This window comes from Oncorhynchus masou, chromosome 21 (genome assembly GCF_036934945.1).
Source record: "Oncorhynchus masou masou isolate Uvic2021 chromosome 21, UVic_Omas_1.1, whole genome shotgun sequence".
Classification (NCBI taxonomy): Eukaryota; Metazoa; Chordata; class Actinopteri; order Salmoniformes; family Salmonidae; genus Oncorhynchus; species Oncorhynchus masou.
The window spans coordinates 18,974,848-18,991,721 of record NC_088232.1 but is presented as its reverse complement, the minus strand read 5'-3'; the positions used below and the strand labels follow the sequence as shown (position 1 = coordinate 18,991,721).

At 43.5% G+C, this 16,874-nt stretch overlaps 1 protein-coding gene across 1 annotated transcript in view; it reads left to right on the top strand.

The window, feature by feature from the left end:
* Positions 1-6,005, top strand: part of plekhh1 (pleckstrin homology domain containing, family H (with MyTH4 domain) member 1) — a 65,385-nt gene extending 59,380 nt beyond the window's left edge. Inside the window, exons 30-31 of the mRNA XM_064927718.1 lie at positions 496-642; positions 4,048-6,005. Of these exons, the coding sequence (XP_064783790.1) occupies positions 496-642; positions 4,048-4,248 (348 nt within the window). The 3' untranslated portion in view covers positions 4,249-6,005. The remainder of the gene's footprint in view (positions 1-495; positions 643-4,047) is intronic.
* The last annotated feature ends 10,869 nt before the right edge of the window (positions 6,006-16,874 follow it).

Genomic DNA, 16,874 nt, shown 5'->3' with positions numbered 1-16,874 from the left:
AAACAAATACCAAAATATTGTTTTTAGTGGTATTTTCCTTTAAGGGCTTTTTACACTACTGAACCGAACAAGCCAAACGTGAAAAGATCAGAGTCATCGAAGTCAAAAGAGTACCATTTGTTTTCCTATTCACATACATACAGTACCAGTCAAAAGTTTGGACACACCTACTTCAAGGGTCTTTATTTTATTTGTACTATTTTCTACATTGTAGAATTATAGTGAAGACATCAAATGCCAAGAGTTTGCAAAGCTGTCATCAAGGCAAAGGGTGGCTACTTTGAAGAATCTAAAACATATTTTGATTGGTTTAAAACTTTAATGGTAACTACATGATTCCATATGTGCTATTTCATAGTTTTGATGTCTTCACTATTATTCTACAATGTAGAAAATAGTACAAATTAAGAAAACCCCTGGAATGAGTAGCTGTGTCCAAACTTTTGACTGGTACTGTATTTCAACAACTGAAATAAATCATCCATTCCTTTACAGCACCTTCTGGTCATGTACTCCTACCAATCAGTGATCACCTTTGGCGGTTGCCGTGACGACCTGATGGTGGTAGTGAGCCAGACCAAAGAGCAGGGTGGAGGGAAGAAGAGTGTGGAGAAACTGGTCTTCGCTATGGCTAAACCCAAGGTAAAGATACCTAGTCGTCTCTATTGCTAAACCCAAGGTAAGGTTACCTAGTATCCAGTATGTCAAGGCAAGGCCATAAAAATATTATATATTCTATTTCATTCTATAATGAACAAAAATATAAATGCAACATGCAACAATTTCAAATATTTTACAGAGTAACAGTTAAGGAAATCAGTCAATTGAAATTAATGCATTAGGCCCCAATCTATGGATTTCACATGACTGGGAATACAGATATGCATCTGTTGGTCACATATACCTTAACAAAAAGTAGGTGAGTGAATCAGAAAACCAGTCAGTATCTGGTGTGACCACCATTTGCCTCATGCAGCATTGATCAGGCTGTTGATTGTGGTCTGTGGAATGTCCCACTCTTCTTCAATGGCTGTGCGAAGTTGCTGAATATTGGCGGGAACTAGAACACGCTGTCGATCCAAAGCATTCCAGTCATCCTCAATGGGTGGAATATCTGGTGAGTATGCAGGCTATGGAAGAACTGGTTAGTGGTTTGTATTCATGTATGCCAAGGAAGACAGGCTTCCCCCCAAAATGTACCAAATAATTCATCTTTCGTCTCCCTGTGGTTCATAATTTTCCTTAAATTATCATGAGTCTGAATGTATCTCACTGGAGAAAGCATCCGAGTGAGCAAAACAGCGCCCCTCTGTTTCTATATGTGTAGGCCATCTATCTGATGCTGTCTGGTCATTATGAGTATGACATTGTTGCCACCCGTAGCATTGAATGCAAGGGAAGCCAGCGAGCATTTGGGATCCCTTGACGAAAAAAGTATAAAATAATACCCAATCAGCGTTGAGCTAAACTGAGCGAGCTCAACTATGAAGGATCCTGGCCCACCAAAAAAGAGGGTTAAGAGAAGCCATCTTGGATTTGGCGTAACTCTTATCAAATTGCATTGAGAGCATACGTCATGGACAGAAACAAATTGAACTGTTGCATCTCGTTGTGTTGTTGTCCTCCAGTGGCTAGCTAGCTTGGTAAAATTGGCACTTACCTATATTAGCCATGGATGGAGATAGGGATTTGGACTTAATAATTATCAATACTGGCCAATGATTATAATGGTAATTCTGATCCAATCATAAATTCATATATTGTGCCCCTGGCCTGAGAGGATGGAATTTCAATATGTAGCTAGATGTAGAAGGCAAATGCTAACTAGCTGACGTTGCCCATGAAAGGAAGTTAGGCTAGCGACCAAACATTTTTGCCAGGTAGCCTTCGACAACAAAAAATAAAGGCGTGTACTGTGTGATAGAGACCGTTTCGTCAACATGAAAGAGAGGAGAATGGCATTGGCGTTTCTCTACAAGTAGGGTGAGTCGACATGTTTTTTTCTACTTACACGAATGCACACAGAAATCAGAAACATGGACAGCCACATATTTAGCTTACGTTGATTGGACTCAATTGTTTTTGGTATCTTTTAGTTGTCACTGATTTCACCCCAAGTTTCCTGAAGCAACTCCCACAACAGCTCAATAGGGTTGAGATCAGGTGACTGCTGGTCACTCCATTATAGACAGAATACCAGCTGACTGCTTCGACCCTAAATAGTTCTTGCATAGTTTGGAGCTGTGTTTTGGGTCATTGTCCTGTTGTAGGAGGAAATTGGCTCGAATTAAGCGCCGTCCACAGTGTATGGCATGGCGTTGCAAAATGGAGTGATATCCTTCCTTCTTCAAGATCCCTTTTACCCTGTACAAATCTCCATCTTTACCACCACCAAAACACCCCCAGACCATCACATTGCCTCCACCATGCTTGACAGATCTTTTCATTTTTTCTGCCCATCTCACAAATGTTCTTCTTTGTGATCCGAACACCTCAAACTTAGATTCGTCTGTCCATAACACTTTTTTCCAATCTTCCTCTGTCCAGTTTCTGTGTTTTTTTGCCCATCTTAATCATGTATTTTTATTGGCCAGTCTGAGATATGGCTTTTTTCTTTGCAACTCTGTCTAGAAGGCCAGCATCCCAGAGTCGCCGCTTCACTTGACGTTGAGACTGGTGTTTTATCACAACACATAGGTTATAATATGGCATTTTTTCTGGGTTGGCTTCCCCAGTGATTTTACCTATGTACCACTACTGGAACCGGGACATTTTCAGTATCCAGGAATTGTGTGCAGGTCTTTTGCGACATGGTGTCGTGCATTATCACGCTGAAACATGAGGTGATGGCGATGTATGAATGGCACGACAATGGGCCTCGGGATCTCGTCGCGGTATCTCTGCGCATTCAAATTACCATCCAATAAAATACAATAGTGTTCGTTGTCCGTGGCTTATGCCTGCCCATACCATAGCCAACCCGCCACCATGGGGCACATTTTAGATTGGCCTTTTATTGTCCCCAGCACAAGGTGCACCTGTGTAATGATCATGCTGTTTAATCAGCTTCTTGATTTGCTACACCAGTCAGGTGGACGGATTTTCTTGGCAAAGGACAAATACACAATTTGTGCACAACATTTGAGAGAAGTAAGCTTTTTGTGCATATGGAACATTTCTGGCATATTTCATTTCAGCTCATGAAACATGGAAAACTTTACCTGTTGTGTTTCTATTAATGTTCAGTGTATTTCTACAGGTAAGACTGACAGTAGGTTTGGCTTTACCTCTGGCCAAGTGCAAGTGGTCAGTGAAAGCGATTAGTGGATAATTATCGTCATGGACCACAACAGCTCTGCCAACTTTCAATCAGTCAATAGGATCTTACCGTGCCAGTGTGAAAAGTAGGAGGTGAGCTCCTGCTATGTTGCGCGGTCCACAAGCAGCAACCAGAGGGTCATGGGTGCAATTCCCACAGGGATCACATCACTGTACCTTAAATAGCTTTGGATAAAATATCATATTACGTGATATGATAGAAAGGTTACCCTCCACTACCTTGGGCAGATGTAGAAAGCAGGTTGATCCTCCGTTTTATGTAATCTGTACTGCCTCAGAGGAGCCAAAGGGAGCTATTCAAAGAAACACAAATAAATGACCAGTGCACTGAAATTGTCTTTAAAGGGTGATTTTGGTTTGAGCCATCAGTTGTTAATCTGTGTTGGGTTGATGCCTGGCCTAAGCATACAGTAGAGTCAATTTACAAATGTAGGACGTGCTAATAAGGCCCTGCTGTATTCGTGACAGGTTGCTCAATATCAAGTTATTTCTATGGTTTTCTCATTGGCTTTAAACTGAACTTCTTAATGTGAGCATATGGGCATCCAAACTTCCTTGGATCAAATGAAATTCAATCATTTAAAATGGTTAAACAATTCCCCCTCCTTACTCTGTCTTCTCCTCTCCCCTCCCGCCTTCTCCTTCTGTCCTCCTCTCTCTCCCCTGCACGGTCTCCTCCTGTCCTCCCTCCCTCTTCTCTCCTCCCAGATCCTGGAGTTGACTCTGTTAATGGCCAGCTATATTAACTACTGGACCCCCATCCTCCCTGGGGCCCAGGACCAGTCCCCAGGACCCTGCTCCCCTCTGGTGCCCCGTGGAGCTGGGGCTGAGGCCAGGAAGATGTGGGACGTGGATAGCAGACACTTTCCCTCCATGACCTACACAACCAAAGGACCCACTCTACTGTGAATACAGAAACAACAATCAACCCCCTGTTCCAGTGCATCTCTGGGAGAACATGGTCATGTTCCTTAGCCAATGAATGGAAGAAAACTGACAGAAAGAAGGAGGATCTATACCTGGACATGTCAAATAAGAAATGCTCATTTTTGTTTTCCATTTAAAACGGTTTTGCGACAGTGTACTCTACTGAACATGATCCAGGACTGAGAAACTACAGGGTATTGTGGGAGTTGTGGTACAGAAGATATTTAGCTCCACATACATTACGTTACACCTGAAAAGGGCCATTGTTTTATTTTGCCCTCATTCCCTCTGGCCAGGAGTGGATTCTGTTGCATATACACGTGACATTTATTTTTAACCATGATGAATGGGAGATCGTCATTTGTGGAAGGGGACCATAGATAAACAGTTGGTCGGAAGAAGTGGGAGAGGATATCGTTTGTGGTTCATATGAAGATGTCGCTCTTCGAATGTCTGTGTTTTAGTCTTTAGATTGTTGTTTATTCCTGTAATGAGTGTTTACCTCTGCTTAATTTACAAAAATATGCTCACGTTTGCGGACTATTTGAAAAACAATTGAGCCTTGAAAAATTAGATTTACAGTGTGGGATCAGTATAAAGGCCCAAACACACACAACTTGTTGACCTTGGTAGTCTGGCCATTAGCTATACAATAAGAAAATAATAAGCTTCTCCCTCCTCATTTAAACTTCAACTCTCCCACACCTCCACCCTTGTCTGTTCCAGACAGTGTATGCCAAATGGCACCCTATTCCCTTTATAGTCCACTACATGCAACGCATCCACTGTCTTTTGTTAAAGGGAAAAAAAGCTGTTTTAAAAAAAAAAAGGAAAATACTGTTGATTTCTTCTGGCTCTTTGGTACCTAATATGGATTGGATTAATGTTATTTAACATTCAACCAGTACAAAATAATTATAATATTCATGAAATCAAATTGTACTTGATTTTTTTCATCAAAGAATTGAACAAAATGTCTGACTTTTATAGAAAACACCAGGCCAGGGCCTGAGGAACCATCAAAGCTCTGTAATGTATAATACAAGTGATGATTGTACCATTCTGACCAAGCAATGTTTTTAGAACCATTTTGACCACATAATGGTTATCAATAAATTTTTTTTTAAAGATGATAGTGAAGAATAGAAATAGAGATGGAATACAATGTGTGATGTGTCTGTCAGATGTATGAACTCATTGGGTGGCATGTTCCTACTGAAGAAGCAGCAGCTGTTCTTCCTGGGGTCCACACAAAACGTAGAACGTGACATAATACAGAACACTAATGGACAGGAACAGCAACACCAAATTTAAACGAACAACGCTACGGCAATACAATGGAAGGTCATGAGAACACAGCCAGGTAGGACGGATTACATGGAGAGGTCCAGCCACATACGACTGGTACGATTACAGATATTCAAATGTTATTAGTGACTTGAATTGTTTTGGATCAAACCACTTGTTTTTTTGTATTTATTTCATTTTCGGCATTTTGTGGCTTTTTTTTGTATGCTGTAAATTATGTTTGGCAGAACGGTTAGGTTTTCAACTGAAACATTCAAAACTGACAATGACTTTGTTTGTCTAAAGTAGCTGAATAGTTTAACTTGACAGTTTTACACTGTATGAATGCAGTATGATTTGCGAATTAGGGATGTTAAGTCAATGAAACAGATTTATATACAATGTGCTTAGCTGTTATTGAGATCCTGTGTTTAAAATCAAATAAACTGTACAATCTACACAACTGTTTTGTGTGATACATTTTCACTTCCACTTTCAAGGGACATTGAGCCCCATAATTATTTCTCAATGTGGAAATAATCCTACATTTATAGCCTAATTGGAAAATATGTTGACGTTGAAAGTGCTTATATCCAGTATGATGGAATTTGGCATGGCTTTGACCTAGGAAACATTTCGAAAGACTTCAAACATACTGGCGAATACAATACGCTTGTTCTTATCTTGTTTGTTTTTTTTTACACCCAAACTATCCACATACATTGGCAAATGTGCCAGTGTGATGTACAGTAGGCTATGCATTGTGCATATGTTGATGTAGGTGGGGTTTGGTAGCTAGGGTGGTAGTTGCTCTGATTTGCTTCATCCAAACAGGTCAAAGTGGTAATGATGTTTTGCTGCCAACAGCATTGCTATAAATCTTTCTCTTTTTATTGAATGATTTCTCAAAACCTCATGTTTTTGTAGTTACTCTAATATGACCAAAAATTATAGTAATTACTGGAAAAAGACAATTGTTTGTCATTGTTTTTGCTCTCTGTTGAAGAGGATGGAAGCATAGCTTGTTGTAGGTTTGGCCATTCCGTAACGTTGCTTTTGTGTTTGTCTCTATTTTAGCCTTTATGATTTTAAATAGCAGTGTTTTGCTTTAGGCCCTATGGGGGGAAATTCAGACCAAAGTTACGCATGTGTAAATGGAACTGTTCCCCTTTTTCTGCACTTTTCTCTCTATGCGTTTCTGACCTTGAACCTATGCATGGCGGTAAATGTCAACAAGGCAAAGAGACATACCAAATGTTTTAATCATATGCCCCAACTGTTTCCTTAAATGTCTAGGCTATAGGCTATGTTAAATATTATTAGCCGCTATCCGTAGCAGCCTTTTTTGTTCCCCTCCCTGCATTAGTATCATTACATTACATTCTTTGATTCAGCCAACCTTTATTTATTTCCCCTGTAAAACACTGTCACGTCCTTGTGGTTTTTGGCTGAGGGTCAAGTAATAGTGGATACTAGGCCAAATACAAATTATAGTAAAAAAAACGAATGTGGACATGTAGGTTTAATAAATCATTATGGAGCTCATTATGGCGCTCATTATGGAGCTCATTATGGCGCTCAAACCTGAACTTGACGCATGGCACAAGACTTGGCATTTGCAAACACACAGTTCCATGATAAGTGCAGGCAATTAGGATATATTTATTATATCGTACCATTTCATACTATTCTCCATAGTATAAATATAGTGTAGGCTACATTACTTCCAATGTTGCCATTGATGAACTGAACATGGCAACTTTCAGAATGAATCAAACCAACTTTTTGGGGTTTGTGCGTAAAAGCTCTATTTTTTTCCAGTAAGATCCATGATTTTTCCCAAAACATAAATAATGTGTAATAATGTGTACATATGTTTTCATGGCTATCTTTCTGTGTTCTGAGCGCATTCTCCGTAGTCTACATTTTAGTCTTGTGCCAATCAAATTCTAATTAAAGGTACACCATATTTAAAGGAATTACTTGCAAGAAACTAACAGAAAAACTAATTGAACAAAAACTCCCTGATTAAATTGGTGGGCTACCCAGTGTGTGTTTTTTGGGGTTTAATTAAATGTATTCAGAGAAGGTTTTCCCATCTCCACAGAGGAACCATTGGATTCTTGGTCACCTCCCTGACCAAGGCCCTTCTCCCTCAATTGCTCAGTTTGGCTGGGCAGCCAGCTCTAGGAAAAGTCTTAGTGTTTCCAAACTTCTTCCATTTAAGAATGATGGAGGCCACTGTGTTCTTGGGGACCTTCAATGCTGCAAAAATGTTTTGGTACCTGTTACAGGAATGAAATTCCTTTATGTTTTATTTAACCAATTCAATTAAACACTCTGCCCACTCCTAAGAATTTGTAAGACCCTTATTTGCATAAAATGGACAGAGACCAGTCTCAAAATCAATCAGTAGCGTTTATTCTCGAGAGTACTTGTTACGGTTCTTCTAAGTCCTCCTCTGATGAAGAGGTGTAGCAAGGATTGGACCAAAATGCGGCGTGGTAATTTTCATGCATGTTTAATTAACGAATAAACACGAACAATACAAAAACGTACCATGAAAACCTAACCAGCCTATTTTTTTTAATAAAAAATAATTTATTATCATCAATACCATTCATTCTTTACAACTCATAATTTACATACATACTCAATTAATGGTATTTATAATTAAACTAAATAAATTAAACTAAACATAAACCCCAAACTAAACCTCAGGGGAGCATCTTCCCTCCCCATCACCCTACAAAATACCTTCCCCTATCTCCCTGTCCCTAATCTATCCTCTTACAAATCTAAATGACACCCAGCCCTAAACCCCCCTTCCACCTCTCCCGAGCAGCATGCTGCCCCCACTTCCTCTCCTCCCTCTTCATCCTCCCCCTCAAATCTCCTTCCACTCTCCTCACTATCCCTTCCACCCCCCAATCTCTCCCTGTCTTCTCCATGTTCAGCCTTGCTTCCCACAGCCCCCGTTTAAAGAGACTAATGAGAAGCCAGAGCAGAAACCTGTCTCTATCCGTCCCTCTCGCTCTCCCTACACCCCTCTCTAACCTGGCCCACGTCAATACAAAATCCCCCTTTACGAAACCTAACAACACCCGTGCCCTAGCCCATACTACTCCAGCAAAGGCACAGTCCCAAAAGACATGGCACACAGTCTCCTCCCTGCCACAAGAGGATCTTGGACAGGTGGGGGATTGCACTAAACTATACCGGTACAAGATGGAACGTACCGGCAAACACTTATGAAGGCTCAACCAATTCAGGTCCTTGAGCCTGTTGTCCAGACCCCTCACCTGCACTCCCTCCCAGACCACTTCCGAGATGCCTACTACAGGCGCCGGACTCTCTGCCTTTCTGACCTCCTCGTACAGGTGCCTATGATCTAAACCTACTCGGGCAACTTCAACCTCTGGGTGCGCACGCAGCCACTTGGCCGCATGACCAAAGTGCCATGGCAGCTGTTCCGCCCGAGGACCCGTGTTAGACCACACCATTATGCTTCTCGCCTGATACGAGAAAAATACCCGCAGGAGGTAACCGGACGGGTGTATCACTGGCTGAGCAAGCTCCGTTAACAAGAAAGAAACAAAAATTGTGTCCAGCTTGAGGGGAAATGGGGTACCCCCTACCTCCCTCCCCGATGGGACAGATCATGCGTGCCCTGGCGACCCACTCATACCTGCCACTCCACATAAACTGAAACACAAGCTTCACTAGAGGTCTTCTCAGACAAGCCGGCAATGGGTAGATGTATGCCAAATACAAAAGCGACGGCAACACATCCACCTTTAGGACCAGGACTTTACCCATAAAAGACAAATACCTAGCTTTCCACATTGCTAGCTTCCTCTGTACCACTGCGATACGCATGTTCCAGTTTAGCGTCGCTGAGCCGGAGGTCTCAAAATGGACCCCGAGAATCCTCAGGGCCCCCTCACAGAGAGATAACCCCCCAGGCACATCCGTTCTACCGCGCCATCTTCCGAAAAACTTGACGGAAGACTTTGCATGGTTCAGAACTGCTCCCGATGCTCGAGTGAAATCCCCAAAGATGGCAAGGGACCTTGTCAGGCACGAGTCCTTGCACAACAACAAGGAAGTGTTGTCGGCGTACTGCGTCATCTTAACACGCAGTCCACCCCTTCCAGGGATCAGCAGACCTTCCACCCCTGTGTCTGCCCTAATGGCAGCCCCCAGAGGCTCCATATACAGAACGAAGAGGAGAGCCGAGAGTGGGCACCCCTGCCTGACCCCAGACGAGAGGTCAAAAACGTCACCCAAGTGACTATTTACACTAACTCGGCACCCCGCTCCAACATATAATGTACGAATCCATCCTATAAACTTCTCCCCAAATCCTAATCGACCTAACACTCTGAATAAAAAGGATCTATTCACGCGATCGAAGGCTTTCGCCTGATCTAGCGCTGCTACCGTAAAAGGCAGTCCTCTATCTTCAACCCAAGCGATGGAGTCCCTGATTAACTGTAGGTTCCATCTAATAGAGCGGCCCTCTACCCCGCACGTCTGATCCTCATGAACGACGTAGGGAAGGGCTGTGCGCAACCGGTCTGCTAAAACCTTTGCAAGTAGCTTGTAATCTACACACAGCATGGTCAATGGCCGCCAGTTGCCAAGGTCTGTTACTTCCCCCTTCTTATATAAAAGTGACAGCACACCAACAGCCATTGATCCCCCCGGGACCCCCGTCTCAAGGATGGCCTTCAAGTCTTCGAGGACCACTGGTCCAAGTATACCCCAAAACTTGAGATAAAACTCAGCCGGCAGCCCATCCATCCCAGGCACCTTCCCTTTTCCCATCTTCCTAAGAGCGCTCTCAACCTCTTCTAGTGAGATCTGGGCCTCCATCACTTCTCTAATGTCCTCCGGCAACCGCCTGGACAAGTGTTCTAAAAACACATTTCCCTGCTCTACATCTATTTCCCTTTCCTTAAATAAACCTTGGAAATGATCAGTTGTCACCCTGACCATATCCTCTGGTTCTCTAACTATACTACCATTTTCTTCCCTAACACCATGCATTACCTTCCTACTCTGTCTTGCCCTAACCAACTTAAAGAACATAGCAGAACAAGTCTCATTATGTTCTAGAAAGCCGCTATGCGCACGCTCCAGGAAAGCTCGAGCCTTCCGCTCCTGCAACTCCCTGAGCTGCGCCTTTAGGGTTGAGGATCTCTCCCAGTCAAACGACCCGCCGAGGTTGCCTGCCTCGTATTCGAGTTCAATTAACCTTTGGATACGATCCACCTCCCTCCTCTCCTCCCTTTTTTCCTCTTGCAATACCCTATTATAAAAGCCCTAATCCTCACCTTAACTAATTCCCACCACTCTAACACCCCTCGCACATGGACCGGAGACCCTCAAGCCTCCTAAAGAAAACATAAAACCCGTCAACAAAAGCCTGCTCCTCCAGCACATCCCGATCTAGCTTCCAGTACCCCTTACCAAAGAGGCAGACTGGCGACCCCACCTGCAGGAGCACCCCGTCGTGATCCGAAAAGAAAACAGGCAACAGCCTCCCAGACAACTTACCCAAAGACCTGGGTACAAAAATATAATCGAGCCTCCGCTCAACCCCCCTGGAGTTACGCCATGTAGGACCGTCCATTTTCGGAGTAGTGTGCATACCACCATCTACCAGACCATGGCAAGCCATTAGCCTAGCAATAGCGCCTGCACTGTTATCCCCCCTCTTCCTAAATCTGTATTAAAATCCCCCCTATCACTAATTTCCTATTTGTGACACACAGGGGCGTCAGACAGTCCACCATCTCCTTCCTGTCTGCCACCACCTGTGGCCCATACACCACCACTAATCTAAATTTACAATCCCTTATCGTGACATCCACCCCTATAACCCTCCCCTGCATTACCACAAAAGAACCCTCCACTTTTATCTCCCTGTGCCCACACAAAATCCCTACCCCCGATGAGTGCACCCCCCCTACACCCCAAACCGACTCCCCCTTGTCCCACTCCCTCTTAAATCTACTAACATCCCCTCCATCCCTCAGGGGAACCTCCTGTAAAAAACACAAATCAAACCCCACACCCTCCAAATAACTAAAAACCACCCTCCTCTTAACAATATCTCTTAAACCCCTTACATTTAAACTAACAAAAGTAAAATTAGACTCCATGAAAAAAATAAAACATGTAATACACTCAAATTCTAAACTCAGACAGAAAAAAAAAACAGGAGACTCACCCGATGCTCCCCTGCTCCATATCTACCGGTGAGAACACCATCCGTAATCCCGACATTCCCCCCTCTTCCTCCATCACACCATCCCAGGATGCAGGAATAGTGTTTGGCTTCGGGGTGCCCTGCACCCTGGGTCTACCCCCACAATCCTCCCCCTCCCCAGTGTTGCAGCTGGTTTGGAAAAAAATTGGGGAGGCTGAGTCCCCAAACAAAAAACTCCCCACCTCCTCCTGTACCCAGTCCTGAGTCTTGTTAGGTGTGTCCCCACCCAAATGAAGTTGAGAGTCTTGGGAAACCAGCAGCAACCCAGAGGTTTCTCCCACCCCCATCACTCTCTTGGCCATCCCCTCCCCCTCACTGTCGGTCAATTGCACCCTCCTCTTCATTCTCTTCTTTGGTGATGGCGGCAGTGGAGAGATACCACCCCCCCCCCCCGCCAGCTCCTCCACCATACCCCTCATCTCTTCCACCATGTCACTTTCCCCCCAGTCCACTTGCTCTTCCACCGTCTTCTTCTCCACCACTCCTCCCTCGCTTTCTTCTCTCTCATGCTCCTCCACTCGGTTGCCTTCTTCCACCGCTTTTCCTGGTTCTCCTACTCCCGTGCCTTCCGTTTCCTTCTCTCTTCCATCCGCCGCTTCTTGCTCCTCTTCCTTCCTTGTGGCCTTCCCCTCTGGACTTGTATTCTTGTCATGAGGCGTGTTTCCTTCCCCTCCTCTTCTTCCCCCATCCCCCGCTCCTGCTTCCCCCCCCCAGCCACAGACGCATATGACCTCTGACGGGCCGGGCACCCCCGCCACAGGTCTGCTGACGAGCCACACCCATGGCATGTCTTAGGCTTGTCACAATCCCTCGCCTCGTGATCCTCAGATCCACAAAATCTGCATTTTCTCATGCGGCACGAGGCGAAAATGTGTCCATAGGCCATACAGCGCCTGCAAAATGGGGGCTGACGTGCATAAAACAATGTCCCCCTGTCAGCCCCAAGGGAGAACATAGCAGGAGGATGAAGGTAGCCACCATGTCCCTTTGGGTCCTCCCTGAGGAGGGCCTGGAAACCTCTCCTCCCATTCCAAAACCCAAGGGAGTCTTTGAGGTGCCTAGCTGAGGAAACGTTATCCATGTATCTCCCCAGAAAAGCCCTCACCTCTTCATCCTTAACGTAAGGGTTGTAAATGTTAACAGTTACAACCCTAAAGTTATTCTTCGCCAGGCTTGATATTTCGTAGTGGCACATCGGCCTCTCACTTCCCACTGCTCTTGCCCTTCTCAGGATATCATCATGTTTTTCTTCTGTATATAGCGCGACGTCGTATGCTCCTTCCAACGAGTTGCCTTGGAAACAAAACACGTCGTTCACCGTCAGCTTTAGAATCCCCATCAATATAATCCTTCCAAAAGATTCTCGTCCTAAAGGCTCCAACTCCTTTTCCTTCCAAGCAAAAAGAAAATCCAAAGTGACCGAGCCTGTTTTGTGAAAACTAACACAGAGACAGGAACAATCACCCACGATACACTCAAAGAATATGGCTGCCTAAATATGGTTTCCAATCAAAGACATCGATAAACACCTACCTCTGATTGAGAACCACTCCAGACAGCCATAGACTATGCTAGATACCCCCACTAAACCACACACCCAATACCTAACAAAACCCCAAGACAAAACACACCACAATAAACCCAGGTCACACCCTGGCCTGACCAAATAAATGAAGACAAACACAATATACTTCGACCAGGGCGTGACAGTACTGAACACGATACAAATTACCACAGGTTATAAACTGAAAATGACGTCATTAGTTTTCGAACAGTCCCGTCTCTTCTCCACTCTGGTACAATGGCAATATAGTTCTCAAGCCTTCCTACATCGACTCCCACCAGTATAGATAATTTAAGACTGAGCCAAGGTCTTCCTGTGTAGATAAGCATTCCAGACAGTTATTTCGTTTCTACCAAGGAACAGACAGTCATTGTTCTAATTCTTGATTATAATTACACACATTATATTCAGTACTAGGATTAAAATAAAATTCATACATCTATACAGTAACATAATAGTATTCTGATTAGTCAGTCCTTATTGAAATGTATCGTAATTGCTGGACTATTAAGCACACCTTAATATAAACCGCACCCACTGAATTATTAAATAATATGTATTTTGTACACAAATAAGCCGCACATGTCTATAAGCCGCATGTGCCTACCGGTACATTGAAACAAATTAACTTTACACAGCCTTTAAACGAAACACAGCTTGTAACAAAAATAAATAGGCTTTAACGAAGCACGGCTTGTAACAAAAATAAATAGGCTTTAATGAAACACGGCTTGTAACAAAAATTAAAACAGTAGCCTACCAAGAAAGTCCTTGGTCACTATCTTCCTCCTCCTGTGCACTGAAACCACTGAAGTCATCTCCTTCGGTGTCGGAATTGAATAGCCTCAGAATTGCTTCATCCGATGTTGGATCGTTTTCATTGTCGCTCTCGTCACTTTCATCCGGAGGCAAATACCCCGCTGAGCTCATGCTGCCCCTTCAACATGCAGCAGTCCAGCCTTCCGAAACCTGTTGATGATAGTGGATTTTTTGACAATGCTCCACGCTGTCAGGACCCACTGGCAGACTTGACCATAAGATGCTATTCGCCTGCGGCCCGTTTTAGTGAAGGATTTCTCCCCACGTGTCATCCAAGCCTCCCACTGAACAAGGAGCGCCACCTTAAATGCACGATTTACACTGATGTCGAGTGGCTGCAAATAGTTTGGGCCATCTGCTTTTCTTCCCTCTGAAAGCTTTTGTTGTCTTTTTGCACTGAATCAGTTCCTCACGCTGCTGTTTCCAACGTCTTATCATCGACTCATTAAGGCCAAGCTCCCATGCAGCAGCTCTATTTCCTTTTCCAACAGCCAGATCGATCGCCTTCAACTTGAAAGCTGCATCATATGCATTTCTCCGTGTCTTTGCCATGATGAGGGTGACAAAATTGCTACCGTAGTCAGAATGATGGGAAGTTTGAGCACGCTCGATTTACGTCACATTATGTGACGGTGCTCAGTTTTTCGGCGGCATGAATCTTGTGAAAGCGGGAAAAATCCATAAATTAGCCGCGTCATTGTATAAACAGCGAGGTTCAAAGCGTGGGAATAAAGTAGCGGCTTATAGTCCGGAAATTACGGTATACATAATTAGTCATGATTGATAAAAAATCCTTTAACAGTACCCTTCCCCAGATCTGTGCCTCAACACAATCCTGTCTCTGAGCTCTACGGACAATTTCTTTGACCTCATGGCTTGGTTTTTGCTCTGACATGCAACTGTCAACTGTGGGACCTTATATAGACAGGTGTGTGCCTTTCCAAATCATGTCCAATCATTGAATTTACCACAGGTGAATCCAATCAAGTTTAGAAACATCTCAAGGATGATCAATGGAAACAGGATGCAGCCCAAGTCTCATAGCAAAGGGTCTGAATACTTATGTAAAAAAGGTATTTCTATTTCTAATTTGCAATAATTCTAAAAAACTGTTTTCACTTTGTCATTATAGGGTACGGTGTGTAGAATTATAAGGAAAAACAATAATTTAATCAATTTTAGAATAAGGCTGTAACGTGGAAAAAGTTAAGGGTCTGAATAATTTCCGAATGCACAGCACATGTGTATTTAATACACAGCCCAAAACAAATACTTTTATTTGAATATTTAAATGGTTATAAAAACCAAATGTATTAATATTTATTTATTTCACCTTTATTTAACCAGGTAGGTGTCACGCCCTGGCCTTAGTTATCTTTGTTTTCTTTATTATTTTGGTTAGGTCAGGGTGTGACATGGGGGTTTTATGTGTTTGTCTTGTCTAGGGGTTTGTATGTTTATGGGGCTGTCCCTGTCTAGGTAAATTGTATGTCTATGGTTGCCTGGATTGGTTCTCAATTAGAAGCAGCTGTCTATCGTTGTCTCTGATTGGGAACCATATTTAGGCAGCCATATTCTTTGGGTATTTTGTGGGTGATTGTTTCCTGTGTCAGTGTTTGTGCCACACGGGACTGGTTCGGGTTTTCACGTGTCTTGTTTTGTAGTTGTGTTCATGTTGAGTTTTCCTATTAAAACCATGGACACTTACGACGCTGCATTTTGGTCCGATCCTTGTTTCACCTCTTCAGAGGAAGAGGAGGAAATCAGCCGTGACAGTAGGCCAGTTGAGAACTGGTTTTCATTTACAACTGCGACCTAGCCAAGATAAAGCAAAGCAGTGAGACAAAAAACAACACATAGTTACACATGGGATAAACAAACGTACAGTCAACAACACAATAGAAAGTCTGTATAAAGTGTGTGCAAAGGAGGTAAGGCAATAAATAGGGCAATAGTGGCAGCAGAGAACTGAAAGGAAAGGCGGCCAAAGTAGGTGTTGGCTTTGGGGATGACCAGTGAGATACAGCGGGGCAAAAAAGTAAGAGCATGCATTTAGTTTTACTAGCGTTTAAGAGCAGTTGGAGGCCATGGAAGCAGTGTTGTAAGGCATTGAAGCTCATTAGTTAGTGAACTAAGTAAGGCAGTCATTAGAGAAACCAAGGTTGTTGAGTCTGCCAATAAGAATACGGTGATTGACAGTGTTCAAAGCCTTGAGCAGGTTGATGAAGACGGCTGCACAGTACTGTTTTTTATCAATGATATGATATATTATGATATCATTTAGGACCTTGAGCGTGGCTGAGGTGCACCCGTGACCAGCTCGGAAACCGGATTGCAATGCAGAGAAGGTATGGTGGGATTCGAGATGGTCGGTGATCTGTTTGTTCACTTGGCTTTCAAAGACTTTAGAAAGGCAGAGCAGGATGGATATAGGTCTGTAACAGTTTGGGTCTAGAGTGTCTCACCTTGACCGCGGCTGCTTTCCAATCTTTATGAATTTCAGACGATACGAGAGAGAGGTTGAATAGACTAGTAATAGGGGTTACGACAATGGTCTACCAAATTGTAGGGTGAGTATTGGTAAAGTGGGACACTTTCTGAAAATGTAATTTCTTGAACGCCTTACAGATTCAGCCCGTTGTCTTAACCCCCAACATGATA